The sequence below is a fragment of the Rhipicephalus microplus genome, chromosome 10 (assembly GCF_043290135.1).
Source record: "Rhipicephalus microplus isolate Deutch F79 chromosome 10, USDA_Rmic, whole genome shotgun sequence".
Lineage (NCBI taxonomy): Eukaryota > Metazoa > Arthropoda > Arachnida > Ixodida > Ixodidae > Rhipicephalus > Rhipicephalus microplus.
The window spans coordinates 2,527,591-2,554,681 of NC_134709.1; the positions used below are offsets into that span (position 1 = coordinate 2,527,591).

The window sequence follows — 27,091 nt, forward strand, 5'->3', positions numbered from 1 at the left end:
CTGGCTGTTACACTTCACCTCACAACCAGTCATCCTGTTCACCCACATTGCCAAAAAACTTTACTGCACGGCTTCCATTATTGGGTAGCGCACGAATGGACAAGACACATAAAAAGAAGGCTAGACAAGAGCTGGTCTAACAACTGAAAAATTTTATTTGAAGAAATCATATACAGTTAAACTTCATTCACTCAAGTTCCCTTATTTCGAAATCCCACTAAGTTGGATATATTTCCACAGTCCCGCATTTTTCAATGCAAGTCTGCATGGATATTTAGAAGTGGCAGTCGGCACCAATCCAGCTAATCTGAAAACTTTGAGTGCCATGTGCCAAATCCCAATCCCAATTTAGCCGCAAACTTGCAGGAGCGATGGCCATTAAGAGCCACCAAGCAATGCAATGTAGCAATACTAATGAGTGGAAGCTTAAACACCCCAGCCTGACTACTTCCAGCATAAAAAAGAAAAGAAAAAGAAATCACCTGCGGAAAACAAGACAGACTTCACTGCACTGCAGCGGTGAAGCGCAGGCAGCATATTGCACGTCTCCACAACATTAGCGCGTCATGATTTACTCATTCTCTCGATGATTGAAAAGAAAATAATAAAGGCAGTTTGGTGTAATTCACAATGTATGCAAATCTCCGACTGCCAGTTGCTCTAGCAATTTGCACACTTGCACTGTCAGCGGAGTTGTTCCTTGCAACGCCTACTTCGAAAGCTTGAACAATCATGTTTTCCAACCAATAAACGTCGTGAATTTTGCCACACTGGCCAATATTAAATGCTTTACCTTACCAGTTTCTCCATGTTTGCGACAAAATTAAGACCAGGTATTGCTGGAAACATGACCCTTGGAACCACAAACTAGCCGACGCAGCAAACGACCAGCCCTGATTACTTTGAATAACTCCAAGTTCCTTGCATCCCACTTTTTGTATGTTCTGTTCATTCGAAAACCCGCTTAATTAGAAGATTTCTTGCGGCCCCAGTGACATCACTGAATATATATCCCAGTGAAGTTTTGCTCTATATTTACTATATATCGGGTGCCTAACTATCTATAGCCAAGGGTTAAAACATATACAGTGTTAGGGGCAGGCAAATGAAATTTGTTTCACATTGCTGACTAGCACACTACAGACAATTTTCTGTTTTGTAATTAATTTGTTAATTAGGAAAACTTGACTAACTTGCTGAATATTTACGGTACTTAACTAACTTGCTGATTATTGACTTCAGGCAAGAAATGGGACTTGCAAAGTTGGAGAGCGTCTTCAGAAAACCCCATTGCATAATTTGCAATGAAGAAAGTCTTACACATACCCTTTTTTTCCAAGCTGCAAAGAAAGGCCACGAAACACAAAAGCGACCATTGGACAGCTGCATTTGAACGCCGTGAACATGCTGCTTTCAGCCTAGGTATGAAAGAACAAAATCAACTGCAACCGCAAATCGTATCCCTTGCAATGATAGGCCATTAAGTGGGTTGTGGTTTCTTGGCCCGTTGCCAATCATTTGACGCGCATGACCGTGCGAGTGGCAGCCAACCATAGCGAACTTATCGGCCTACCGCTGAAATAAATCCAGGGAGTCGCAGCCGCAGCTTATTTCATTCGTTAAACCACCGATGAGAGCAGCACATTCACGACACGCTAGTCACATGGTGTTTTTTTTTTTCACTGGCTTTTTTTTTTGCAGCTTGGAAAAAAAAACATTATACGTGAAACTTTTTTTTATCATAAATTATATAATGTGGGTTTTTGAAGACGCTCTCAAACTTTGAAAAGTCTCATTTATTGTCTAAGGTCAATATTCAACGAGTTAGTTAAGTCATGCTAATTAGGAATTCGTTATACACAAAACAAAAAATTGTCTGTAGTGTGCAAGGTGGTTGTCAGCAATATGCAACTGCTTCTAACCACCTGCGTCTAATATTGTATTTTTGAATCCTTGGCTGAAGATAGCTGGGAGACATTCTCATGACCAAGACAGATGCTGGGGCTTGGGCGTGGGCAGTTAAGCGAGGTGGAGGAAAAAGAGGTTCAGATTAGAAGAGTCGGCCCGAAGCAAGGGTGCAGTCACTGTCTCGTTTATTCCTCACACTTCATCATCAAAAGACTATGTCTACTTAGGGCAGGTAATAACTGCAGAGCCGAACCACGAGATTGAAGTAACTAGAAGAATAAGAATGCGGTGCAGCACATTCAGCAAGCACTCTCAAACTATGACAGGTAGATTGCCACTATCCCTCAAGAGGAAGGTATATAACAGCTGTATCTTGCCGGTACTTAGCTACGGAGCAGAAACCCGGAGACTTACAAAGAGGATTCAGCTTAAATTGAGGACGACGCAGCGAGCAATGGAAAGAAAAATGGTCGGTGTAACCTTAAGAGACAAGAAGAGAGCAGAGTGGATTAGGGAACAAGCTAGAATTAAGGATATCATAGTTGAAATAAAGAAGAGGAAATGGACATGGGCCGGTCATGTAGCCCGTAGACAGGATAACCGCTGGTCATTAAGGGTAACTAACTGGATTCCCAGAGAAGGCAAGCGAGTTAGGGGGGACAGAAGGTTAGGTGGGCAGATGAGATTAAGAAGTTTGCAGGTGTAAATTGGCAACAGCAAGCACAAGACCGGGTTAACTGGCGGGACATGGGAGAGGCCTTTGTCCTGCAGTGGACGTAGTCGGGCTGATGATATATATATATATATATATATATATATATATATATATATAATGGCACTGTCTTAATGACAGATTGCGAGAGTACCATTCGGGCAGTTGACATGCAGGCAGCGACCATTGCTGAAGGTATGGTTGGACTCCTGAATTCGCCACTACATGCGTGCTTAGAAAAGGCAAGCATCAAGCAATGCGAGAAATTATAGAAGCGTTTGCTATAGGCTAGAATGAAAGAAAAATGTGTCAGTGTTGCGTCAGTTGCCTTATCCAGTAAAGTGATTGAAAATAAATCGTGCGCATGCAGGGTGCTAACACATGACGATACAGACATAAGAAAGCACCTCATCAGTTTGACTGTGTGCATGCGCTCATGTCCGATGCTTTTTGGCTATTTCAATAAAAAAAATCAGCCATTTTTATGTGTTCCTTCTGTGTCACAGCCTTTTTCATTTTTTGAACTTAAAGTATGAATGCAAGTACCTTAGCCTGGTCCTACCGTTTCCACATAGCGCTGCTGGGTGGCTAGTTGCGTTTACGGTAACTATTATGTTACTACAAACGAATCTCATAAATTTGAACACGTTTAATCCGAACTTCCGGTTAATTCGAACTCACCATGAGGTCCCGTCAAAGCTATGTGTATTTCAATGGGCGAAAACGCCCGGTAATTCGAACGCGCAAGCACTTGCGACAGTTAATTCGAACATACCACGCTCCGAAAATGCTCTCAGCACCCCACCCAATTTCGTGGCAGCACCTGCGACACCTCAACGCTGCACACGAAGGAATTGAAAAGGAAAGAAAAGGCTGCGGTGGAGTGTTTGCTCTCTCTCAAATGCCGATCTGCGACGCGCCCGTGTCACTCTTCTCCCTTTTCCGTCTCTTCCACACAAAGTCCTTTCTCCTTCCAACGCCGCACGCGAACAGAGAGAGGAAAAAAAAAGAAAGCTGTTGCTGGGTTGAATGAATATGTGATTGAAGGAAAGGGGAAAGGCACTATCTTCTACAGCCCTTGCCCCTTGTGGGAGCACGGCTCTGCGCTATGAGGGAGGGGGGGGTCATTCAAGCGCCGGTGCCATGCTTCCCCCTTTCCTGTTCCTGCCATGTAACCCTTCTCTTTTCAATGACGTGCGCAAAGAGAGAGGGAAAAAAAAACACTGCCATGGAGCATTGGTTTGCTTTGATCTGCTTCTCTCCACGTGGAGACGCTCCTACTTTCTAGTCACGTGCTGGCCATGCTGCAACTACGTAGCGGAGAGGCTCCGCTGCGCAGTCGTTATCGTCATCTTCAGAAAGTGTCAGCGCTGGACATTTACACGCGCAACTGCTCTTGCCAGGAGAATGCTGAAGCCGAAGTAGAAATGCATTGCAAGCTGCGTGCAAAAATGGTTGACTCTCTGCAAGGCAAACGTGTGCAGACGCGCAACACCGATTACTTCAGCTTGTGGTGTATACGTATCCCGAAGGAGTACGGCCACCAGCGTGGGTCCGGTCTTAGCGAGCCGCAGGGCACGCGTTAACCGTCGCCGTGGCGGGAAACACGATACTGCTCAAAGTCGCAACACTTTATTGTCTGTGGCAACACCAAACGCAGTACAGCCTGTTGCAAAGGAGCGGCGTAAAAGCAAATGAGCTTATCCACGCCACGGGCGTAAAAGTATTACACAGGGTGCCGCGAGCACGTCTTCGTCGTAAAGGTGATCCACGGAGACACCGGGACCAAAGCCCGGTTGCTCGAGCGAAGGCAAAGGCGCTCGCGTTGGCTTCGGTGGGAGACAGGTCGGCGTAGCTAGGCCACGCACTAGGACACCGTACCGCCCTTTGGCCGTGCGTACGCAGTGGGGCAACAAAAGGTGAGCGTTCGCCTCGGGCGCAAGGTGCCGTCAGCGAAGTCCGACGAGCCCCGAGCGACGGAAGTCGACGGACGGAAAAGATTGCGTGGCTCACCGTTTGCAGTCCCGGAGAGTATCTGTCTGCCCGCTCCCAACGCAGCCGGCGAAAAACTCTCGGGAGACTCCGCGCCCAGCGCCACAGTCAACATCCGCTACCGGGTGAGGGGGTTAAACGTCACTCCGCTCTCCCAGTGCGGCAGACAGCAAAGGAAGGCAGACATGTCGGGACATGAGAACGGCAGAAAAGGCGGCAAAGCCTGCGCAAAGGCAGCAGGCTAGCCTCAATTCCCATAAACTAATAACGGATGTCCTGTGATTTGTGAATAAATGTAAGTCTTCTGAAACTTCCCTCTTGTGTGTTAGCTCAATGCACATGCGCCACTGCATGGGGAGCCCTCGGTTTACTTTGCTTTCATTAATTCAAACTTTTTTTAATTTGAACAAATTTTCGGGCCCCTTCGAGTTCGAATTATTGAGATTTGAATGTACATAACTAATATGCTACGTAACTCAGTTTGCCCTCATCTGTGAAGGGCAGAGGGCGAGTTAATACTTATTAAGGTCCATTAAAACATTCCATCAACCTCCAGCTAAATTAAACACCTTGCATATTTTCTTTTTTTTTCTTTCTGACCAGCTGTATGCAGCAGGCACACCACGCAAGATCACTAGACCTGCAGAGGTGGCGTCTCCGAAGAATTCAAGCATGCAGCGGCAGAATGCGATACAGCAGAGGGAGCGGGAATCAAACACTTTTTACCCAGCACAGTCATTATCCATTTATTTCGCTGCCCAATAAAGCAGGAAAACTGTAAAATGTTGTTCTAGCAGGACACGACCTGTACCTGTTGGCACAATTGGCTATGCAGCAGCTGATGAATACCGACAGACTACGTGCTATCAAGCGTTGGGAAAGCGTTTGGTTCTTTTCGCGCTCTCAACAACGGTCTGCGCTGGCAGTTGTGTGGCGGCGTGAAAGTCGCAGTGCACGAAGTTTATAGGGTCTATTAACGCTCGGCCGAAGAAAAGGAGAAGAAGAAGAAGACAAGTGGCACGGAAGAGCACGCACATTAATAAGAAAAATAGAAAAAGAAGATTCCTCCTGTTAGTTCTCATCAAACGCAGTCCGCGCTTGTCTTGTCTCGTTTCTGCGACATGGTGCCGTGACCAGGATAGCGGTTTCTCCTCTTACCACTGGCCACGAAATACCAGGACAAAGGACAGGCCACAGAGGACGGACGAAGAGGAGGTCCAGTGCGAACCAACGGCAGCGAGACGGGACATCGCCATCTGAGAGAGCGGCACAGACACGAAGGATCACACAGACACAAAGGATGACACAGCCACGGATGAAGATGCGCCACTGAAATCTGTCAGCGACTAGCCGTTTCCTCACTTATTCAAAATGAACAGGGAAGTAATTTCGAAAAAGGAAAATGCTGAGGACGCATTTAACCCACCTTGCGAGCGAAGCAGAAAATAAGCTTCATGAGAATGAAGACCCTATGGCAATATCGCTGATAGCTAGCCAGATTAGAGGCATCGCCGACATGTTAAAGAAAGTTGACGAACAGATGGAACAGTTCATAACGCCGGAAACAGCCGAAGCCGAGTTTGCAAGGACCACTGAGTACGAGCTAAAGACGATTAGCATTCTGCATAACATCAATGCCTACCTTTGTCGACAAGAATAGCGCGAGCCAGTGAGGGAACAAGTATTTTCAAATGACAATGCCAGGCAAGCGCCGCAAGCAAATGTAGTAAAGCTACCAAAGGTAGAATTGATGAAGTCTGATGGCGACAGGAGGAAGTGGCAGAGATTCTGGTGTCAGTTTGAATCGGCTGTTCACGTGAGAACAGAATTAAACGAGAAAAGTTCACGTACCTACTGTTATCACTAACCGGGAGAGCGGCATCCGCCGTGGGGGGACTTCGATATTCAGACAGCAATCATCTGAAAGCTATCGACATGCTCAAGCAGCGATACGAGAAAGACGAAGCGCTTATACAAATGCACATGAAAGAGCTAACTAACTTGAGTAGAGTAGCAAGCTGCGGTGACTATGAAGGATTGAGAGGACTGTCAGACAAGGTACAAGTGCCCACACGTGGGCTGGAATCCTTAGGCGTGAAAATTGAGTCCTATGCATCGATGCTACTACCAGTATTGAAAAGATCTTTGCAGAGATGCACATGGAGTTACAACTGAAACAAAGAGAATCGGCTGGTAGGTCTTCAGATCAAGATCAGAATGCAACTAAACATCATGAAGAAACTCTGAAGCACTTGATGATGTATACAGAAGACCAAGTTGAGTGCAGAGAGGAATTGGTAGAGTGCAAGGAAAGTCACAGCAACAAATTTTACAGTAGGCAACAGAAAAGAATCGTTAATTTTCAGAACACCACAGCAAAGTTTTGCATATTCTGTGAGACTAATACCCACTATGCTGATGACTGCAGAAAGAATATGCCATATGAAGAGAAGAAAATGAAGCTAAAAGAGTCTCATGGATGCATCCATTGCACGAGGCCTCGACACACCGCCAAAATATGCAAGGCAAGCATAAGATGCAAGATATGCCGGAAAAGGCTCGCAATGTCTATGCGCCGAGCAAAAGAACTCACAGGGCAGGGCACAGCAACTATTCAAGGTAAAAATAAAAATGAAAATCAGGAAGAGCAAAGGTCAACCTGCCAATATACGAATATATCATCCAGCATTTTTCTGCAGACTGCAATGGCAATAGCAGAAGGTAAAAACAAGTCGTACTATTGTCAGGATCTGTTAAACACTGGTAGCCAAAGAACATTCATTCTTCAGAGCTTGTCAAAAAAGCTTGGTTGCACGATCAAAAGGAAAAGAAAGACTGACCATAGGCTCTTTCAGAGAAGGACAAGAGGAAAAGACTATGCATTCAGTTGAAGTCAGACTTAGAAGCACATATAGTGGCGAAGAGGTTTTGTTGGAAGCACTCGAGGTTGACGTTATATCAAAAGAAAAAATACCGCTCCTGCTAGTTTTACTGAAGGAGAAGTATGGAGATGACGAATTAAAGTTAGCTAACGATTTTATGCACAGACTGCAGAGAAATCTGAATCCTTGTTTGGATCAGACCAGTACTGGCAAATAATGACAGGCGGCAACCGAAAACTGAAAGAGAAGCTGACAGCAACAGAGATCATATTCGATTGGACGGTGCAGGGCAAAACTAAGTTAGCCACAACGTTAATGAAATGGTCAACTGTTATGGTACTTCACGTTGAAGTGGACAAGTCCGACATAAAGACAGAGCTAAGGCATTTCTGGGACATAGAAACCATCGGCATAAAGGGCACCGAGCAAGACGCAAAGAAAGGAGAGAGTGTGATGGATTATTTTAGCAAGAACTTAAAGTGTGAAGAGAAAAGATACTCAGTATGACTTCCGTGGAAAGATACCATGGAGTTTGATGAAAACAAGGGTGTCACAATGAACAGATTGAAGCAACTCACTCGTATGTTACGGAAAGACGAAAGTGTATTGCGACGTTACGACAATGCCATCAGAGAGTACTTGACTAGTGGAGTAGCAGAAGTGACCGAGGAACAAAGGGCACCAATGAGGGCACACTGCTTTTACATGCTGCCTCAAGCCGTCATCAAGGAAGATTGTCAAACAACAAAGATAAGAATAGTATTTGATGAGTCATCATCGTCCACAAAAGGGTCATCTCTAAATGACAACCTCGAAACTGGACCAAATCTCAATTGTGATCTCGTGCACATGCTGATGAACTTCCAACACCATCGCATTGCAATGACAGCTGATACTGAGAAGGCATTCTTATAGATTTCAGTACATAAGGAAGACAGAGACACGCTGCGTTTCCTTTGGTGGGATAAAATTCTGAGTGGAAGCGATGAGAAGATCGTAACATGGAGCACGTCAATGGTGACGTTTGGCACTGCCCCCAGTACTTTCTTGCTCGCAGCAACAATACAGCACCACTTCAGCAAGTTGGAGGAGAAATTTCCGGAGACGATTAAACAGCTGAGGAGAAGCATGTACGTTGACGACATAATAATGGGAGACGAATCACCCAAGGAAGCCGAAAAACTTTACTGGGAATCAAAGAAGATTTTTCAAGAGGCGTCAATGACTCTCAGAAAGTTCAACACAAATGAGCCTAGATTACTACTAAACATAAAGAAAGAGGAAAAACCAAGCTTCGGGGCTTCCATTGAAATAAAGGTCCTTGGCATCAGATGAAACTTCAAGGAAGATAGGCTGTACCTACCATCGTTTGACATAAAAGACATCGATACCAGCGGTGTGCTAACGAAGTGCCAAATGTTACAGCTCACTGCAAGAGTATACGATCCTCTGAGAATCTTTACTCCATTCATGGTACAAGCCAAGCGAGAAATGTCTTGGGAGGACTCACTGCCAGATGATGAAACGGAGACTTGGAGGAGATGGATTAAAGAGCTGGAATTGATTCAAGAGTTCAGTGTACCACGATGGTTTGATGTAAGACAAAAAAAGAAGCCTATTCACACGGAACTTCACTTGTTTTCAGATGCAAGTCCATATGCATACGGAACAGCGGCCTATTTGATAAATCACTACGAGAGGAAAAGGATGCTGAAATACTAATTGCAAAAGGAAGAATAGCACCAATGAAGCAAATCTCGTTACCACGACTTGAGTTGATGGCTGCGTTGCTGTCTGCACGCATTTCTGAATACGTCAGAAGCGGATTTGTCAGAAATATAAATGCTACAAGATACTGGACTGACTCGACCATTGTTCTTAGTTGACTACACGGAAAGAAAAAACGAGACACATTTGTAGAGAATAGGGTGAAGGAGATAGAAAAGAAAACGAAGCTATCAGACTGGAAATATATTGCAAATGAAGCGAACCCAGCTGATATCATGACGAGAGGTGTAATGATTGATTGATATGTGGGGTTTAACGTCCCAAAACCACCATATGATTATAAGACGCCATAGTGGAGGGCTCCGGAAATTTCGACCACCTGGGGTTCTTTAACGTGCACCCAAATCTGAGCACACAAGCCTACAACATTTCCGCCTCCATCGGAAATGCAGACGCCACAGCCGGGATTGGATCCCGCGACCTGCGGGTCAGCAGCCGAGTACCTTAGCCACTAGACCACCGTGACGGGGCTACCAGAGGTGTAAGCGCAAAGGCTTTGATACAGTCGGACCTATGGTGGCATGGTCCAAAGTGGCTTGTTACGGAAAACAAAACCACAGGGCAGACGGAAACGGAAGAAGACAGTGAGAGTAGTGAATGTTATGCAACAAACACATACACGTCAGTTCCAATCGTGATCGATGCAGAGAAGTATGGAACCTGTATAAGATTGCTCAGAGTAGCAGCTTGGGTTCTGAGATACATACAGATTATAAGAAAGAAGCAGATAATCGCTGATATGAGTTTTGAGGAACTAAAGAAGGCAGAGACGACGATAATAAAATTGGAGCAACAAAAGATACGGGAACATATTATACTCAACAAGAGCAATAAGATTAAGACAACAAGGATGTTTCTTTGTGGTAGAGAAGTCATTAAAGATGAACAAGGACTAATAAGGTACAAGGGTCGTCTGTCTCAAAGTGGACTGACGTACAACAATAGACATCCAATTATGCTACCAAAGTGGACCGCTGCTACAAAGCTGCTAGTACGACATGTGCATCAGCTCGCGTTGCATGGAGGAGTCAGTGCAACACTGTCGCAGCTTAGAATGAAATATTGGATAATCCAAAAAAGACAGCTGGTGAAGAAGGTTATTCATGGATGTTTAAAGTATCAACGATTTAATGCTAAACCAATTAAGCAAGACACAGCACCCCTGCCTGCTGACACAGTAAACCACCGTCAACTATTTGAAGTGACTGGTGTAGACTTTACAGGCCCGATGCTTATAAAAGACGCCGTGAAAGGCATGACAAAACTGTACATCACAGTATTTGTGTGTGCAACAACAAGAGCTGTACATCTCGAACTTGTCGACAACTGTAAAACAGAAGCATTCTAACATGCATTCAGAAAATTTATAGCGAGAAAAGGCTCATGTCGCACAATATATAGTGACAACGCAAGGACGTTCAGAAAAGCTAACAGAGAAATCAATCGTTTGCTGAAATAGTTACAACAATTATCTAGAAGAGCTAACCAAGGAGACAAAATAAAGTGGAAGTTTATCGCCAAACAAGCGCCTTGGAGAGGAGGCTTCTATGAAAGAATAATACGAAGCATGAAATCATCAATAAAGAAAGTCATCGGAAAGAGACTGCTAACCAAGAAAGAGATGGAAACAATAACCACTGAAGTTGAAGCGGTGCTTAAGAACAGGCCGTTAACTTATGTATACAACGAACCAGATAAGCCGCTACCTATTGTACCAGCTGACATAATAGATGGAAAATAAAGACTTCCTGGCAATGACGAAATCTGGAGAAAGCGGCAAAACGTCATGAAAGATTGGTGGAAAAAATGGAACAAGGAATATCTGAAGGAATTGAGAGAGCAAGCTTACGCAAGTAAACAAGAAACGAGAGTGAACCAAGGAGACATCGTATTGCTTGGTTCACGCACTCCTATATCACTTTGGAACCTGGCCAAAGTCATGGAAGTTTATTCAGGAGTCAATGGGAAGATACGTTCCTGCCTTTTTAAAAACCAATGGAAAACTCATTCGGAGACCTGTACAGCATATCTACCAACTTGAAGGTTGTTTCCAATGAGGACAACAAAACTTCATGCGGGCCGGAAGCTATTAAAACTCACCAAAGACAAGAAGAAGAAGAAGAATACAAGGGGCACAAAGAGCATGCACATTAAAAGAAAAATAAAAAAAGAAGATTCTTGCTGTTCCTTCTTATCGAACGCAGCTTGTCTCGTCTTGTTTCTGCGACAGTGTCTTTTTGCAGATGAGTTTCAAGTGCCAACTTGGCTCTGTTACAGGTGCAGGATTCAAACCTCATTCAATCTGGGGGGTTTTCTCTTTTTTTCCCTCACTTTATTTTTTTCCTGTCTATCAGTTATGTTTTCTTCAGCAACAGTGATGCTGCTGAATGAAAGAACAAGTGCCGCAGAGCTGCCCTTTAAAAGAAGCCTTTGACAACACCTTAGAGCGAAATTTCAATTTAGCAAATTCACGATAAAACAAAGTACTACATCGTTCTATCTAGGTACTGTTGAAATATGTCTAAGGCGAGACTCACCTGCGGAATCAAGTGAAACACAGCACTGCCCAGCAAGGAGCCCACAGCCAGGCCCTCGAACACCATGAGAATGCGGTGGTACAGGGCATGGCTCAGGAAAGGCACTATAACCAGGCCCGCTAGCGAGCAACAGCTGATGATGAGCACGGCCAGCATGCCAAAGCCCCACACTGCATGGCACATCATTCCAGTTTCCATGGTGCACAACAAAGTACTTGGTGTAACAAGATTGATGAAAACCAAGAGACAATGATGCCAAGGAAAATTAAAAGGAACGTTATTTGTAGCACTGTAGTAACTTAGAATAGCGCCTCCAATGCTCTACCAAGACAGCCACAGTGGCGGTCATTCCCTTTATTGAGTTTGTATGTGCATTAAGTGGGGCCGTCAGTCACACTGTCTGTAGCCATGACGGCGAGCGTGGACACACTTCTTTTCTGCCTGTCAATTGGCATCATCTTATTACAAGCTGACAGCAGACAAATAATACCTCGCATACTACCTCAAGACAATAAGTCTTCTAGAATGAGACCCTCACTATGAATGGAGGAAAGAAATGGAAATTTAAAACCTAGTTTTTTTGGGTTTTTTTTCGGTAAGGGTGCTACCACCTTGTAAAGACGTTTGTGCTTTGTGGCACACAAGTGTCTCTCGGATAGGCTGCATGTAAGTTTAACAGCTGCCGAGCTGTAGGCGTCACCGTGCTCGCGCAGTTTTACCATCATTATCATCATTATTATGGTTAGTGTGAAAGTGCCACCTAGCAGCAAGGAAAGGTGGCCACAAAAAAGTCTCTTCAGCATTGGGGCGGCAATCAAGATCAACGTCTCCTGCGGCTGCTCCATGGGCGACAGCACCACGGAACCTTTCTCACGAGCCCCTCGTGACGAGCCGAACATCGTCGACAAAAGTAGTTCAATAAATGTACACATGTTTGCTTTGGTGCGACCGCATCAGCTGCATCTATGTGTCTCATAAGTAGTATGTGGTCTTGTGGGAAAAAGAGAGAGACAATGAGGGAGAAGAAATAAAATAAAAGAAGGGTAGCACTGAAGGTATGAGACGTAGAACGGCAGTAACTGATAGTAGAGGCAGAGCATGAAGAAGTGAGAATAGAATAAACATGGGGTATAAGCCAGGCCACGGCTCCCAGTCATCATAGCGTCACACAAGTGGATGGGATGAAGACCTGCCAGCTCCTTCATCAGTCGCTCATCAACGACGCAGTTCTCCGCATAACACCCGGAGCGTACATGGACTACCGTATAGGAGCCTAGAATTACACATCGACCAGCATCATGTCAGAACCATCTGCTGACCCTGACATCCCCAAGTACACCGGATCAGCAGACGACGGACCCGTAAAAGACTGGTTCAACCTCTTCGAGCTCCACCCCACCGCTGCATCCTGGTCGTAACGGGAGATGGTTACTAATTTCAGCGACTACGTTACTGGTGAGGCACGCAAATCTTACCGCACCCACATATTCAAACACAACAAATTGTGGCAAAATATCAGAAAAGAAATGATTGCCCGTTTCAACGACTACGACAAGGACTTTCTCATTACCAACCGTCTGGAGACAATAACACTCGGCCGTCACAGTGCACAATCTTTACTCAAGGGACATAGCTTTCCATCAGGTTTATCTTCCCGAAGGCCGGTATTTTCAAAGTTGTCGCTCCAGCACAAGACACGAGACGTTGCTCACCCAATTGATGCCCTTCATTCTTAGTCTGTCATACGTGGTTTACCACCTGGTTCTTCATCACGATGCTCTTCAAGCGCTCCTTACGCTCAGCGATTGTCTCATAAGGACGCCGAGTTCACGATAGACGAGCTTATGCATCGAGAAAATACCCTGTCAAGCCATGCTCCTTCCGCACACGCTCATGCATCACCATCCAGCGCATACACAATCGACAATCTAAGGAAAACAGGAGGCTCAAACGCATCGAACGTCGCACACTTCCCGGCGCAAGAGCCCCTCGCAGTGAACAGCGTAAAAGAAGCTTCTGAAGAGCCTTCTGTCAACTCTGAAGCATTATTTTCATTGCCCGAACTGCATGACAACACCCCACAGACTACCAGCTGCTGTCTGGACCCCACATCAAGTTGTCAAGAAAACAGGCCTGATGTTCAAGAAGGCCTCCCACCGCAATTAGTTCCACATCAACATCAGCAACGTCAGCAAAAGCAAGTCCAAGACTATAATAAAGATTCGATTACAACCAGCCATATTGATGCATTCGAATTCAGTAATCACAATCATATGCAGCCTTCACGAATTCGAGCACAGAGCCGAAGTTTACGATTCCCATCAGGCGAAGTCAGCCATCTGCTCATAGAAAGTCATCCCGGCCGTTTTTCTACAAGGCCCAACCTTACACCTGGTTTCGCATCTGCACAAATATCGCCAACGCTAATCTCTTCCATACAATATACAAATCAAGACATTATACAAGCACCCTATGTACTTGACTCTTCGTCTTGCTTATGTAAGCTACCATCTGCTTTTGCGTCAAGTTACGTATAAACCGGAATATAAGTCGAGATATTTCCAATGAAACAACGAGCTAAAGTCGCCCCATGTCTTATATAGCGGTGTCCAGTCGACAGTGCACCGCTGTCTGGCAACATGTGGCTTGCATGTGCATGAGAAGCTGGACATGGCCATATTTGCATTCAAATCCAATAGCAGGTTGTTGTTTTTTTCTCTCGTGTCTGTTTTTTTGTGGCGTGATTTGCCTCCGATCTGTTCCAAGTTCTCGCTCCGCTTGACATTGTGTTCCATTTTTAGTGTTCTTTTTTTCATTCACTGAATATGAGTAGCAGTACGAGAAGACAGTACTCAGCTGCGTTTAAACTAGAGGTTGTTGAGTTCGCAGAAGCGAATGGGAATATGGCTGCTCAGCGCAGCTTTGTTGTATAAAAAAAAAGCGTGCACTATTGGTGGGTGCAGAAAGGGAAGCTGCAGATGTGCAATCTTCAAAAAATGTCATTTCGTGGGTGAAGTGCGGTTCATCCACAGCTGGAAAATATGCTAGGGAACTATGTGTGGGAAGTTCATGCGTGCTTGCTGCCAGTGACTGTGGACACCATTCTCAAGAAAGCTTTGGAACTCCCTCGAGAAAATGGGCTCACGAGAGAAGAGTTTTGTGCACCAATCTCTTGGGTGCGTCAATTCATGAGACGCAAAGGCTTTTTTTTTCCGGTGGCACACATTCATCTGCCAGAAGTTTCCAGACAATTTGAGGACAAGCATATAAACTTTCAGGGCTTCGTGAATTGGCTTCGGGAGCAGAACTACATTATGGGGCAGATTGACAATGCCAATGAGACCCATGTGGTTTGACATGCCTTCATCAACCACGATCATGCAACGTGGCGCCAAGGATATGAAGCTGTTGTCCACTGGCAACGAGCACTCGCACTTCACCGTCATGATGGCATGCATGGCAGATGGTAGAAAGCTTCCGCCCTTCATCATTTTCAAACGTAAGGCAATGCCGAAGGAAGTGTTCCCACCCGGTGTTGTCGTTCGCGTCAACAAAAAGGGATACATGGACGAGGCCATGATGCTCGAATGGATACGAGTAGTCTGGAACCGTCAGCTAGGTGCACTGCTGTGCGCAGAAGACTGAGGCGCAAAAAACATATCGTGAAGCAGGAAGAGCAGGAGAGAAGACAGAACAGCGCCAACTACCAACTGTTTAAGTAAGATGGAATTGTTGCTTTACGATTCAGTGCATTCAAAGACTGTGAAACGTGAAATCGCTCTACTTTGCTGAGAGTTGGAACTACGTAGATCATGTGAGCATGTTATGCAAGCTAGCTTTATGCGTCAACTTCAAAGACTTTCCAAGGCCGGCTACCCTCAGTCCGTAGTTAGTTCCGTGGTAGAATTCCGTGGTGGAAGGAGAGAGAGCGGGTTAAGCCTGAGGTGGTCCCGTATATACACCGTGTGAGCCATAACCTCAAGAAGGTGGCTTCCCGTTACGGTGTTCCAGTCGTTTTTTCAGCTCCCAACAAACTTGCTCAATTGTGCCCGCGTATCGCATGCGATGAGCAAAGGGGTTGCTAGAAGCAACACAGAAGACTTTTTAAGCGCTGCGCACAAGGCGTGGTATATGGGACTCCCCTAGGCTGTGGCAAGTTCTATATCGGTCAAATGAGGCATAGCATTAATGACAGACTGAGGGAGCATGCCAATAGTTTAGGCAAAAGTGATCATGCGCATCTTCCAGTGCACTGTAAAGCCTGCGGAAGTGTGCCAATGTTTGAAAAAACGGTGATTCTTGGTAGAGGCAAAAAACAAACAGCTAGAGAGCTCTTGGAAGCCTATTTTATCAAAAAGAAAGGGCCCAATTGTATCAATGATACATCTATTGTGTTGTACTCAACAGAAATGCAGTTTGTGGATAACTTAGTGCCTTGATCATGAGGCTGTGCGATTTTTGTTGGCTGTGAACGCAAGCGCGATTTTGTCTTCTTTCCTGTGCGTTTCTTAGACGGTCATTAAACAGCTGGTAGTTGGCACTGTTCTTTCTTCTCTTCTGCTCTTCCTGCTTCACGATATGTTTTTTGTGTCTCAGTCTTCTGCACCAAGTATGCCCCAACTAGCCCAAAAACAAGTTCTTTTGGAAAGCACTGCTGTGTCTTTGCAGCATGCTGGTGTTAGATGCGTTTTGTGGTCACTTAACCGACGCTGTGAAGCGCGCACTGGGCGATGGAAAAACGAACCTTGCCGTGATACCAGGTGGTATTACGTCCACCCTCCAAGCGATCGATGCTGTGCTAAACAAGCTGTTCAAGGACCGAGTGGGGCTGGAGTACCAAAAGTGGATGTCCGGCGACAACCCGAAGACACCGACGGGCCGCCCACAGAGGCCTCCGCTTGCGACTGTTTATTTATTTATTTATTACAAGTACCTACATCGCCCATTGGGCATTGTTGTAGGGGGGTTACAGTAGAAAATAGAATACAAAACAGCAAAATTAAAAGCAAATAAATCGTGCATTACAGTATACAGGAGAAATCAACACTTGTAGTACAGCATTAGAACAAAAGTACAAAACACAGGATTATACAACGAAAGCAGTAATTATACATATAAAAAATCAACAACCAAGAGAAGTACAAAGCCAACGTTAAATATATGGGTTGTTTCAGCAGCTCAAAATGCTGTTTCAATGACTGTTAGGAAATTAGAATCAGAGAATATTGGTATTTTTAGCGCATTCCAGTCACTAATAGAATTTGGAAAGAAAGAGTATTTTAGGACATTCAATCGACAGGTATATTCTCTAATTTTATATAAGTGATCTTTCCGTTCGGACATATAACTAGGCGTCTTTAAATACCGCTCTTTATTTAGCCCAGTCTTACCGTGATATATATTATAGAGAAATTTAAGTCTTTGAACTTTCCATCGTCCACAAAGGGGTTCCCATCCCTGGGCCTGAAGAATTCCAGAAGACCTTATTCTAAAATCGTAGTTTCCTGTAACAAACCTAGCAGCCCTTTTTTGCACCCTCTCCAACTTTTCTTTTAGTACATTCGTGAAAGGGTCCCAAGAAACACAAGCATACTCTAAAATTTGGCGCACATTTGTAATATACAGGGTTTCCTTGAGTGTTTGCAGCGCGTCACTGAAGTTTCTTTGGAAAAAATGAACTAAGCGCGAAGCCTTGGCTGTGATTAGATCTACGTGACTGCTCCAATCTAGTGTTGCCGTGAATGTTACGCCGAGATACTTAACTTGATCTACCTTTTGTACTGCGCAGGAATTTAAGTAATAAGACCTGAATACTACCTTTTTTTTTTATATTAAATTGCACATGACAACATTTAGTTAGGTTCAAACTCATTTGCCACTGAGCACACCAAGACACAATCTTATCGAGGTCAGACTGAAGTACTGTGGTGTCATCAAAACACTTGACTGGGCAATACAAAACACAATCATCAGCATAAAGCCTCACTGTTGATTTCAAACCCAGTAGAAAATCATTGATAAAAATCAAAAACAGAAGCGGCCCCAGGACCGACCCCTGTGGCACCCCGGACAGTACATCAGCTGTTGATGAAGACACACCATTTATCACAACACATTGCTTGCGGCCGCTGAGATAATCCTTAATCCAGTCTATGAGGGTTTTAGGAATACCAAGAAACGACAACTTAAGAAGCAAAAGACTGTGGGGGACGACATCAAAATCTTTTTTGAAGTCCAAAAATACAGCCTCCAATTGAATGCCCTGGTCGAATGATGAAGCGATGTCATGTACGAATTTGGTTAGCTGTGTAACACACGAAAGGCCTGCGCGAAATCCATGTTGAGACAGAGTGAAAAAATTATTATCTTGAAGGTGTTTTATAAGGCAAGAATAGATTATGTGCTCCAGTGTCTTGCAACAAACGGGGGTTAGCGATACCGGTCTATAGTTAGATACATTATCACGGACGCCGGATTTGTGCAAAGGCGTGATATTGGCTAACTTCCACTCTCGTGGCAATGTTCCACACCTTATCGATACTTCATACAAAGCAGCTAGAAATGGAGCTATATGATCAGCACATCGTTTTAGTATGTGGTCTGAAATACCATCGGGACCATGCGCAGACTGGGGATTCAGCCTATTCAAATGTTTTCTTATACCTGATTCAGTTATTATGATATCATTCATAGCTGGTAACGATCTGAGTGTCGTAACGGGAGATATCGAGCTTGGCGGAGAAAAAAACGGATTGAAAATACGCATTGAAGCATTCTGCTCTACTCATATCATCTCTAAGTAGTTCGTCATTGTGCATGATAAAGGGAAGTCCACTGATGTCTTTTTTGTTACTTTTAACGTAACGCCAGACTTCCTTTAGATTTGTTTTGATTTTGCCATTAAGGGACGATAAATATTCGCGCTTCGCCAGCTTTATCTGTGTCTTCAGGCTAGAGCCTAATGCTTTAACCTTACTAAATAAATCAGCACTGCGTATGCGACAATAATTTCTGTACACCCGAGCCTTACGCTTAATTGACGCACGTATATCTTTGGTAATCCAAGGTTTATCACCACGACGATTGGCAGTTACAATTCTCGATGGGACATAAATGTTTACCAGAGACAACAGTTTTTCTTTAAACAACCCCCACAATATTTCAACGTCATTGGACTGACAGCATTGGATAAACATCGGAAGGTATGTATCCAGTTCAAAATTGATGGCATCAAACCTGCCTCTATCATATGCGAAAACTTTTCGTGAATCGTGAACGAGGTCTACTGATTTCTATCTTTTTCCACTCTATGGTAGCCGCAACGACATCGTGGTCACATATGCCTGGAATTAGAACAACTGACTTCATTAAATTGTTACGATTCATAAAAAGAAGGTCCAGGACACTATCACTTGCCGAACCCAGTCGTGTTGGAAACTGAACAAACTGGAAAAGGTCATAAACTCTGGTAAGCTCGAAAAAAGCAGAATGAAGTGTTGACCGACTATTTTCAACTGGACGAAAATTGCACCATTCGACATTGGGCATGTTAAAATCACCCGCCAGCATAATTGGTTCGGAGGAAAGAGCCGAAATGGTTTTAAACAAACTAAATAAAGGTAACACACCAGAGTTACCAGGAGGCCGATAAAAGGACCCTAAAACTAAACCGTTCCCTTGCGAAAACGTTATTCTACACCAAACCGATTCGGAGTTGTTATCTGCCCCCTGTATTGGTACGGTTGGTATGCCGTCTCGAATCGGATTGAACACACCCCCACCGTGCGTATTACGGTCTTTGCGGTAGGCTGTGTAACCTGTTGGAAAAAACTTCATGTTTGTGGCTGTTTGTGGCTTCATGTTTGTGGCTTCATGACTGTTTGTGGCTGGGTGCTTTCCGCCTGGTGTTTCTTGCCAGATTCCATGGTGGAAAATGCTTTTAAGAAATGTTTCATCAGCAACTCGCTGTGTGGCACGGAATACAACGCACTGTGGGAGGCGGCCAGCGACAAACTCTCGTCTTCAGAAGACAGTGGTGCTTCGTCTGACGAATAGAAACAGTTGCGATGGTGGTTGAGGGGAGCTCCAACGATCAGGGTGCGGTGCGCCCAATTCGCAAATAAATGTTATTCGGCAAGTTTGAGTTGTTTTCCTTTTTTTTTTTCTTTTTTGGTAATTTGAACTTGGGGGGTCGACCTGTATTCCCCATCGACCTATAGTCCGGTTTATAGGATAGCTTTTCTGGTGCTCGTCACTCTCATCGCATGCCTCAGGATATCACTCTATATGCAACAGACCACCTGAAATATCCGCCAGATACCTTGTGAAGCCCCTGCCATTCCGAAAATGTTACTTCAAGAACGCTTAGCTCGATTCTGCCGCACAGAAACAAACATTCAGAATTGGAAGCACATCAAACCATGTTTGTGACGATGTCATCTTCAGGAGCTCGAACGAAAGTCGAAACAGTACGGAGTCACCATTGAACCTAAGTCTCACTGATAAAAATGAAAGGGCATCTACTGCTTTCCTTGACACAAATCATGCTTGCAACCCATTCGTTAATAACGCTGGGACAACCGACAGCGCCTGCTCATTCAACGATGATGACCACCTGCAATTTTCACGGCGCTATCACCAAACCAAAAAAGAGCAACAACCAACGAAAACTTCAACGGAAGCACACTTGCCACTTGTACAATATCGAAAAATAAGATCTTTCATCCAAGAACCATTTCAAAACATGGGAGGTTTCCGGATGAAGGAACGTTGCCACAGACGCTCTCTGCACCTGCAATTACACAGATTGCAACACCACGGAAAACACCAAGAAAGATGCACAAGCACTTCTTGCCCACCGCCAGCACTCGGGCATCATGCCGTCACAATCTGTCAAGAAGCACGCATTATAGAAGCAAAGCGTCTGTCGCAGCCATGACTCAGAATCCAACACATGAGACTTCCGACCTTCCAACACTACAAAGACTCCCAACTTCGTTCATTCTTCACGACTATCCAGGCTGTGTCATCATTATTTTCCATGTTCAAGGCATGGTTACGCTCTCCAGAACGCAACAGCAACCTCGCCCACCTGGGGTGTCCTAGATATCACCCGACTGCCTTTCCTGTGAATGTTTTGTGCAAGTGCCTAGAACTGCCATGTGACAAAGAACTACTCCATTTTCTGGCATTTTTTATTATTATTATTATGAGACTCCACTTGTTGATGCTTTGTAGTCTGTAGCTCGCGCATTCTTTCAGGAGAGGGGGAATCCTGTGACGTGGGAAGGCAGTGACTGATGGTAAAGGCAGAGGATGAAGAAGTGAGAATGGAAAAAACATGGGGTATGAGCCAGGCCACGTCTCCCAGTCATCATAGCATCACAGATATATACAGAATAAAGAAGAAGATCATACATTGAAGCAGAGTTGAGAAAAGAACACACAGAAGCAAAGGTTGAGGAAGGTGCATGAAAAGTGACGTGGCCGGCAGAGAAGAGAGGAAGACCGGATTGGAGTAGGCATGCAATGGTCACGGCAAGCCATTCACTCCGAGTCCACCAGCAGAGCTCCTGGTCAAGTGCCCCAGGCATTATGGATTGAGGGGCATGACCAGGAGGACAACCAGCATGGCACAGCGAGACCTTGTTCCTAAAACGGCGCAGATGTTCTGCATTTATGCCCCGCGGGCCGTGCATCTGAGGACGAGCGGTGCAGCCCCCGTGTTGCTGACGCGACGGTTACTAGACACGATGGGAACCTGATGATGCATTGGACGGTCATGCTTCGGTAGCATCGTTCTTTACAGACCACAAAGAGACTTACGACACTGAAGCAATCACATCAAGGCCATCAGGCAGTCAAGCAGTGATGAAATTGTAAATACTTTTTTTTTTGAGACGTAGTGTCTGCCAGGGACCTTGGTTTAAATTCTCCGGTTATTCACTATTTAATGTGTATACAGCTTATTTTTTGTTGTACAAAGAATTTTTCGTTCTCCGAAGTGTTCCTGTTTTGTGGACCATTTAGAGACCACGACAGTATGTTCCGAGAGTGCGCGACATTCAAGAACACACACTTGTTGACACAATATTTATAAGCACTAACTGGCAATAATTCCAAGGAAAATATACGGGATCTTATTAGTAGTAATTTTAATGTGAATGTTACTTTAAATTACAACTAACATTGCCTATACTTTTGTTGGCATCATTGTCGGCTAGTTATCATTAATATTGTTGATAGTACACATTTAGTGTTGAGTCCTTGATGCGTTTATTAACTAAGGTCAAGCGTTTAAAATTAAGGTCCGTAAATAGTTTCAAACCAGAAAGCGCGAGCATCAAAAACGGTCCTCACCTTCGTCTTTGGCTGGCACTGTTGTGCCAATTGGCGACGTTTTTTCACCCTCCGCCACGTCGCTAATCGGATTATTTGTCCCCCGCTTGCATGCGGTACGGGTCCCGGCACGTGCGTTGCGACTGTGCGGGAAGCGCGTGGAACGGCCCTTACGCATGAAAGGCGGGCAAGCCTGCGCTGCTCCACCTGAAACCTCCACACAGGGAGCTTTCCGACCCAACGTAATGTGGGAGGTGCAGCTCGCAGAAACGTATCCTGCGATAATGTAGCGAACCGATCACGACAGCTCGAGGCTGCTCCATCTGGGAATACAGACCGTGATGGAGTGCGCTGTTACCGCTGCCGTGAACGAGGGCAGATAGCAGGGGAATGCACCGGATCAAGGCCTCATGCGAGGCAGGGAAACGGACTTCCAGGTCGTTCGTGAATGCACGAGCGACCCCACCTTTGCATCTTCCCTCTGCGTGCAGGGCAAGCACTTTTCTTGCTGATACGCACGCGCCATTCATTCCGGTCACCATTGCCGGCCGTGAATTTTCAGCTTTGCTGGACACGGGCGCTAGCGCCTTGCTGTTCGGCGAACAGGTGTTGTCGCACTTGTAGAAGCACTCAGTGCACTTTCGGAACAGCCGAACGACATACACCCTTGCGAAAGGCGTGGCCCACCCGGCAGGCGCTGCAAGGTTGACTGTCAGATGGGGAGATCAAATGAGACGCTGCCGTCTTGTTCATTTTCCAGGGCTCATTATTCCAGTGATTCTTGGTCGGGACTTCCTCCTTAAAACTGGTATCGTTGTGGACATTGCGAATGGCGGCTATTGTGATGGCCCTTTTTGCCAACTCAAGCCGTTCATCAGCCCGCCGGCGCTTACCATTGCCTTTGCCGCAGAAGCCTCGGAAACCTGCCCTGCGCAGAGTTCGGGGCCAAGCCCCTGCTCAACGCATTTGCCCTCTCACAGTCCCCTTCGGGAACGAGAGGCGCGGAACCAACAGTGTCTTGCGCCAACTCCGGGGTCATACCCTGGCGTTCCGCGCTCATCGGCTCGAAACACCTGTGTGGATCGACTGACACGACACGAAGAGGCACTACATCCTTTGGTCGCCAGCGCGACTCAGTTGGATGATGCACAGAAGGCTCGTCTCTCGACACTGTTACGTCAGTATGACGAGCTCTTCACCGATCAACCTGGCTGCACCGATTTAGTGAGCCATGTGATCGAAACTGGTGAAGTGCTTCCTTTGAAGTGTAACCCCAGGCAGATTATCGATGGTTTGCTAGACGACATGCTTGCGGTTGGCATTATTCGCCGCTCGTCTAGCTCCTGGGCGTCTCCAATTGTGTTGGTGCCTAAGAAAATTGGCAGTCATTGCCTTTGCGTCGACTATCGCCGTCTAAATGGAGTGACTCGTAAGGATGCCTATCCCCTCCCCACGATAAACTCCATCGTAGGTAACCTGAGTGATGCACAGTACTTTACCATGCTTGACACCTCTAAAAGTTACCTACAGGTCCGGATGTGTAACCGTGACCAGTGTAAAACTGTGTTCACGTCCCACAGAGGGTTGTTCGAGTTTACTCGTATGCCCTTTGGTCTTTGCAATGCTCCTGTGACGTTTCAGACTCAAGGACCGCGTCCTCGGAGAAGCAAAGTGGTCATACTGCATGTGCTACCTCAACGACATCGTGATTTATTCACGAACCTTGGAAGAGCACTTGGGCCATGTTGCCGATGTATTCGAGAGGGTGAGGACCGCCGAGATGACATTAAATCCCGCTAAGGTCCAATTCGCGCAGACCCATGTTCAGTTACTCGGATTTACGCTGGGCGAAGGCTCCATAGAGCCAGATTGAGAGAAACTTCGAGCTATTCTCGATTTTTTCCGTGCCCAAGGACGTACGTAGCCTTCGCCGCTTTTTAGGAATGGTCAACTTTTACCGTTCCGTCATTTCGTCCTGTGCCCGACTGCAGGCGCCCTTGAGCAAACTCTTGGGTAAGTCTGCTGAGTGAAAATGGGGACTTGAGCAGCAGGAGGCATTTTGCCGACTGTCTAATGCCATAGCGGAGACAGCTCAGCTCAAGCTCCCCGACCTGACCAGACCGTTCGTTGTACAAACTGATGCGAGCGATCTGGGTTTAGGAGCTGTTCTCTTACACGAATACGAGGGCGTGTTGCAGCCATTGGCCTTTGCCAACTGCTCCTTGGTCTCTGTGGAGAAAAATTATTCAGTGACTGAAAAAGAGCGCCTCGCCATCGTGTTTGCACTGCGGAAATTTGACGTCTATCTTGATGGGACGAAATTCGTGGTGCAAACGGATCGCAGTGCACACAGCTGGCTGATGCGGCTCCGTGAGCCTGCCGGCAGGCTGGCGCGCTGGGCTCTCCTGATACAGCACTATGACTTTTCAGTGCAGTATCGAAAGGGGAGCACCAACATGGTAGCTGACGCGCTATCTCGTGCCCCATTGTCTGCCGAGAACCTTGATCCTAGTGCGACAGCCGCTAGCGGTGCCTTACCACATGCAAGCGTCGGGGGCGAAACAGCAGCTTCGTCGCCGTTCGGCGAGAAGGGTGAGTGCCCATGCGGACAAAACTTGGCTGCTAACCAGGTAAGCGGCGCACCGCGAAGCGGCCGAGCGGGGGAGCTTTCCGAAGGCCTGGAGGCCGAGAGCGAATACGTGACGCCGACTCAAGCGGTTGTTGCTGCGGTCCTGAGTGGGCGCGATACCAGACTCCCCCATTTTGGGAGAATGGGCGTCGCTTTCAGCAGAGAAGAGCTTCTGAAGGCCCAGCAAAGCGACCCGTTTTGTCGCGAAATGTGCGACGGAAATGTGCGACGAGAGATGAAGCGCCATGACGCTGCTTGTCCTGCAGCGGGCCCCGATAGCGGCTGTCTCAACGAGACAGAGCACCGTGACGCTGCTTGCCCTGCAGCGGGCGCAAATAGGGGGCTCGAACCAGTGTGTGTCGCTGAGTCCCCGGCAAATTCATACTTGCTGGACCATGACGGGCTCCTGCTGAAGTATATAGCCACTGACCACGAGTCCATCGACCTGTTTAAGGTGGTAATGCCCAAAAGTCTGAGAGCCGCACTGTTGCGATCCCCTCATGACGAATCCATGGCCGGTCACCTGAGTGGCTCGAAAGTTTTTGCAAAACTGAGCCGCGTTGTGACCTGGCCCGGCATAAAGCGAGACATTTTTCGCTATTGCCATTCTTGCCGCGTCTGTCAAACGCTAAAATTAAGGGGTGGCAAACCGCCCGGTCTGATGAAACCGATTGTCAGTGAGCGTCCGTGGCAAGTGGCCACCTGCGATCTGATGGGACCGTTTCCCAGAAGTAAGCAGGGGTTCATTCACCTGATGGTAGTCGTTGATCACTTTTCAAAATGGGTGGAATTGTTCCCTCTTCAGAAGGTGACAGCGCGAGCGGTGCTTGAGAAGCTGCAGGAAGTGTTTTGCCGGTTCGGCTTCCGGGAAAGGCTCATCACGGACAATGCTTCGTACTTCACCGCCCGGGTGTTTGCTGTCAGGTGCCGCTAACTCGGAATTGATCACTTCACCACTTCACCCTACCATCCCCAGTCCAATTTGACGGAGCGCGTCAATCACATGCTCAAACCGATGTTGGCGGCCTTTGCCGAAAGTCAAAGGGATTGGGCAGACCAATTGAGTGAGCTCGCGTTCGCTATTCGAACATCCGAGAGTTGCTCAACTGGTTTCTCGCTCGCCTTCTTAAATTTTGGAAGGGAGTTGGCAAATCCGGTCACCAGCGTCACTCAATGCCAGCTCGAGGACGAGGAGGCGCCGGCAGACTGCTCTACTTACGCGTCGACACTTAAGGACAGGCTTTGTCGAGCTTTGTGCAAAGCAATGCAAAGTTTGACGTTGGCCAGGGCTCAGCAAAAGGCCCAATATGACCGCAAGCATCACGACCTAGTTTATGAGGTAAGCGATCTTGTCCTGAAGCGTAACCACGCTCTTAGCGATGCCAGTAAGGGGTTCTCAACCTCGCTCACTTCTAACTGGCTTGCTCCGTACCGCGTGGAGAAAGCTTGCACTCCACTCGCGTACTTGCTGAAAGATCCCCATTCGAAAAAACTCAGCCGTGCCCATATCGCAGACCTGAAACCCTTTGTCTCACGGTCTGACTAGCTCGCGCCAGAGCCCTGCGGCACTTTGTGCAAGCAACGGGGCACACCCGGAGCGGCGGACCGCATTCGCACCCCCGCACCGGTACAATCTGAGGAAGCGGTCACTTTTGTGATACCGCGCCGGACGGCGGATTTCTCCGCAACCGAAGGCCCTCAGTTTACTGTCTAGCCTCAGTATAGGTTAGCTTCTTTACGGCCTTTTCTCGCAAAGAAGTCGATCCCGCCCAGTCTGCTGTTAGTGTATATTTTTTTAAGTGTTCATGTGTATTTTATGTTTATTTTGTCTGATATTAAGTGTTATTTGTAATTTATGTTTTTACTTTCTTTTGGCCAGAGATTGAGTGTCATTTTGCTCTATCTTTACTTTTTTTCCCGTGTTCATTTCGTCTACCGCGAAGGGAGCTGTGTTTGACTTTGAGTATTGGTGCATATGCATCAAGAGAGAGACGAAGGACGCTTTGCGCCTACGCTCGCGCAGCCGTCGGTGGTGTGTGTGCGTGTGTGCTTCTGTGCGTGTGTAAGTGCGCGACGCTTCAGTGCGTGCCATGAAGAGTGCGTGTCGTGGCTTCCCCTCATCGACGGGGACACTAGAGGTGCTCGGGGCACTGACCTACTGACGTCAGACAGTCTGGCTGTGCTCTGCTCTCGGCCGTCGTCGAAGAAGCCCTGCTGCCTTTCCCACCATGGCTCCTGCGGGAGGCCAGCTGAAAGCAGCTATATACTGCCGGCCAACGCCACGGCACCTCACAGCCAATTCTGG

At 46.4% G+C, this 27,091-nt stretch overlaps 1 protein-coding gene across 5 annotated transcripts in view; it reads right to left on the bottom strand.

Moving 5' to 3' along the window:
• Positions 1-27,091, bottom strand: part of LOC119167678 (metal cation symporter ZIP14-like) — a 107,041-nt gene that overhangs the window by 56,368 nt on the left and 23,582 nt on the right. For all 5 annotated transcript variants that reach the window (XM_075876072.1, XM_037419198.2, XM_075876075.1 and 2 more), the window contains exon 3: positions 11,820-11,989. In XM_075876072.1, the coding sequence (XP_075732187.1) occupies positions 11,820-11,989 (170 nt within the window). The remainder of the gene's footprint in view (positions 1-11,819; positions 11,990-27,091) is intronic.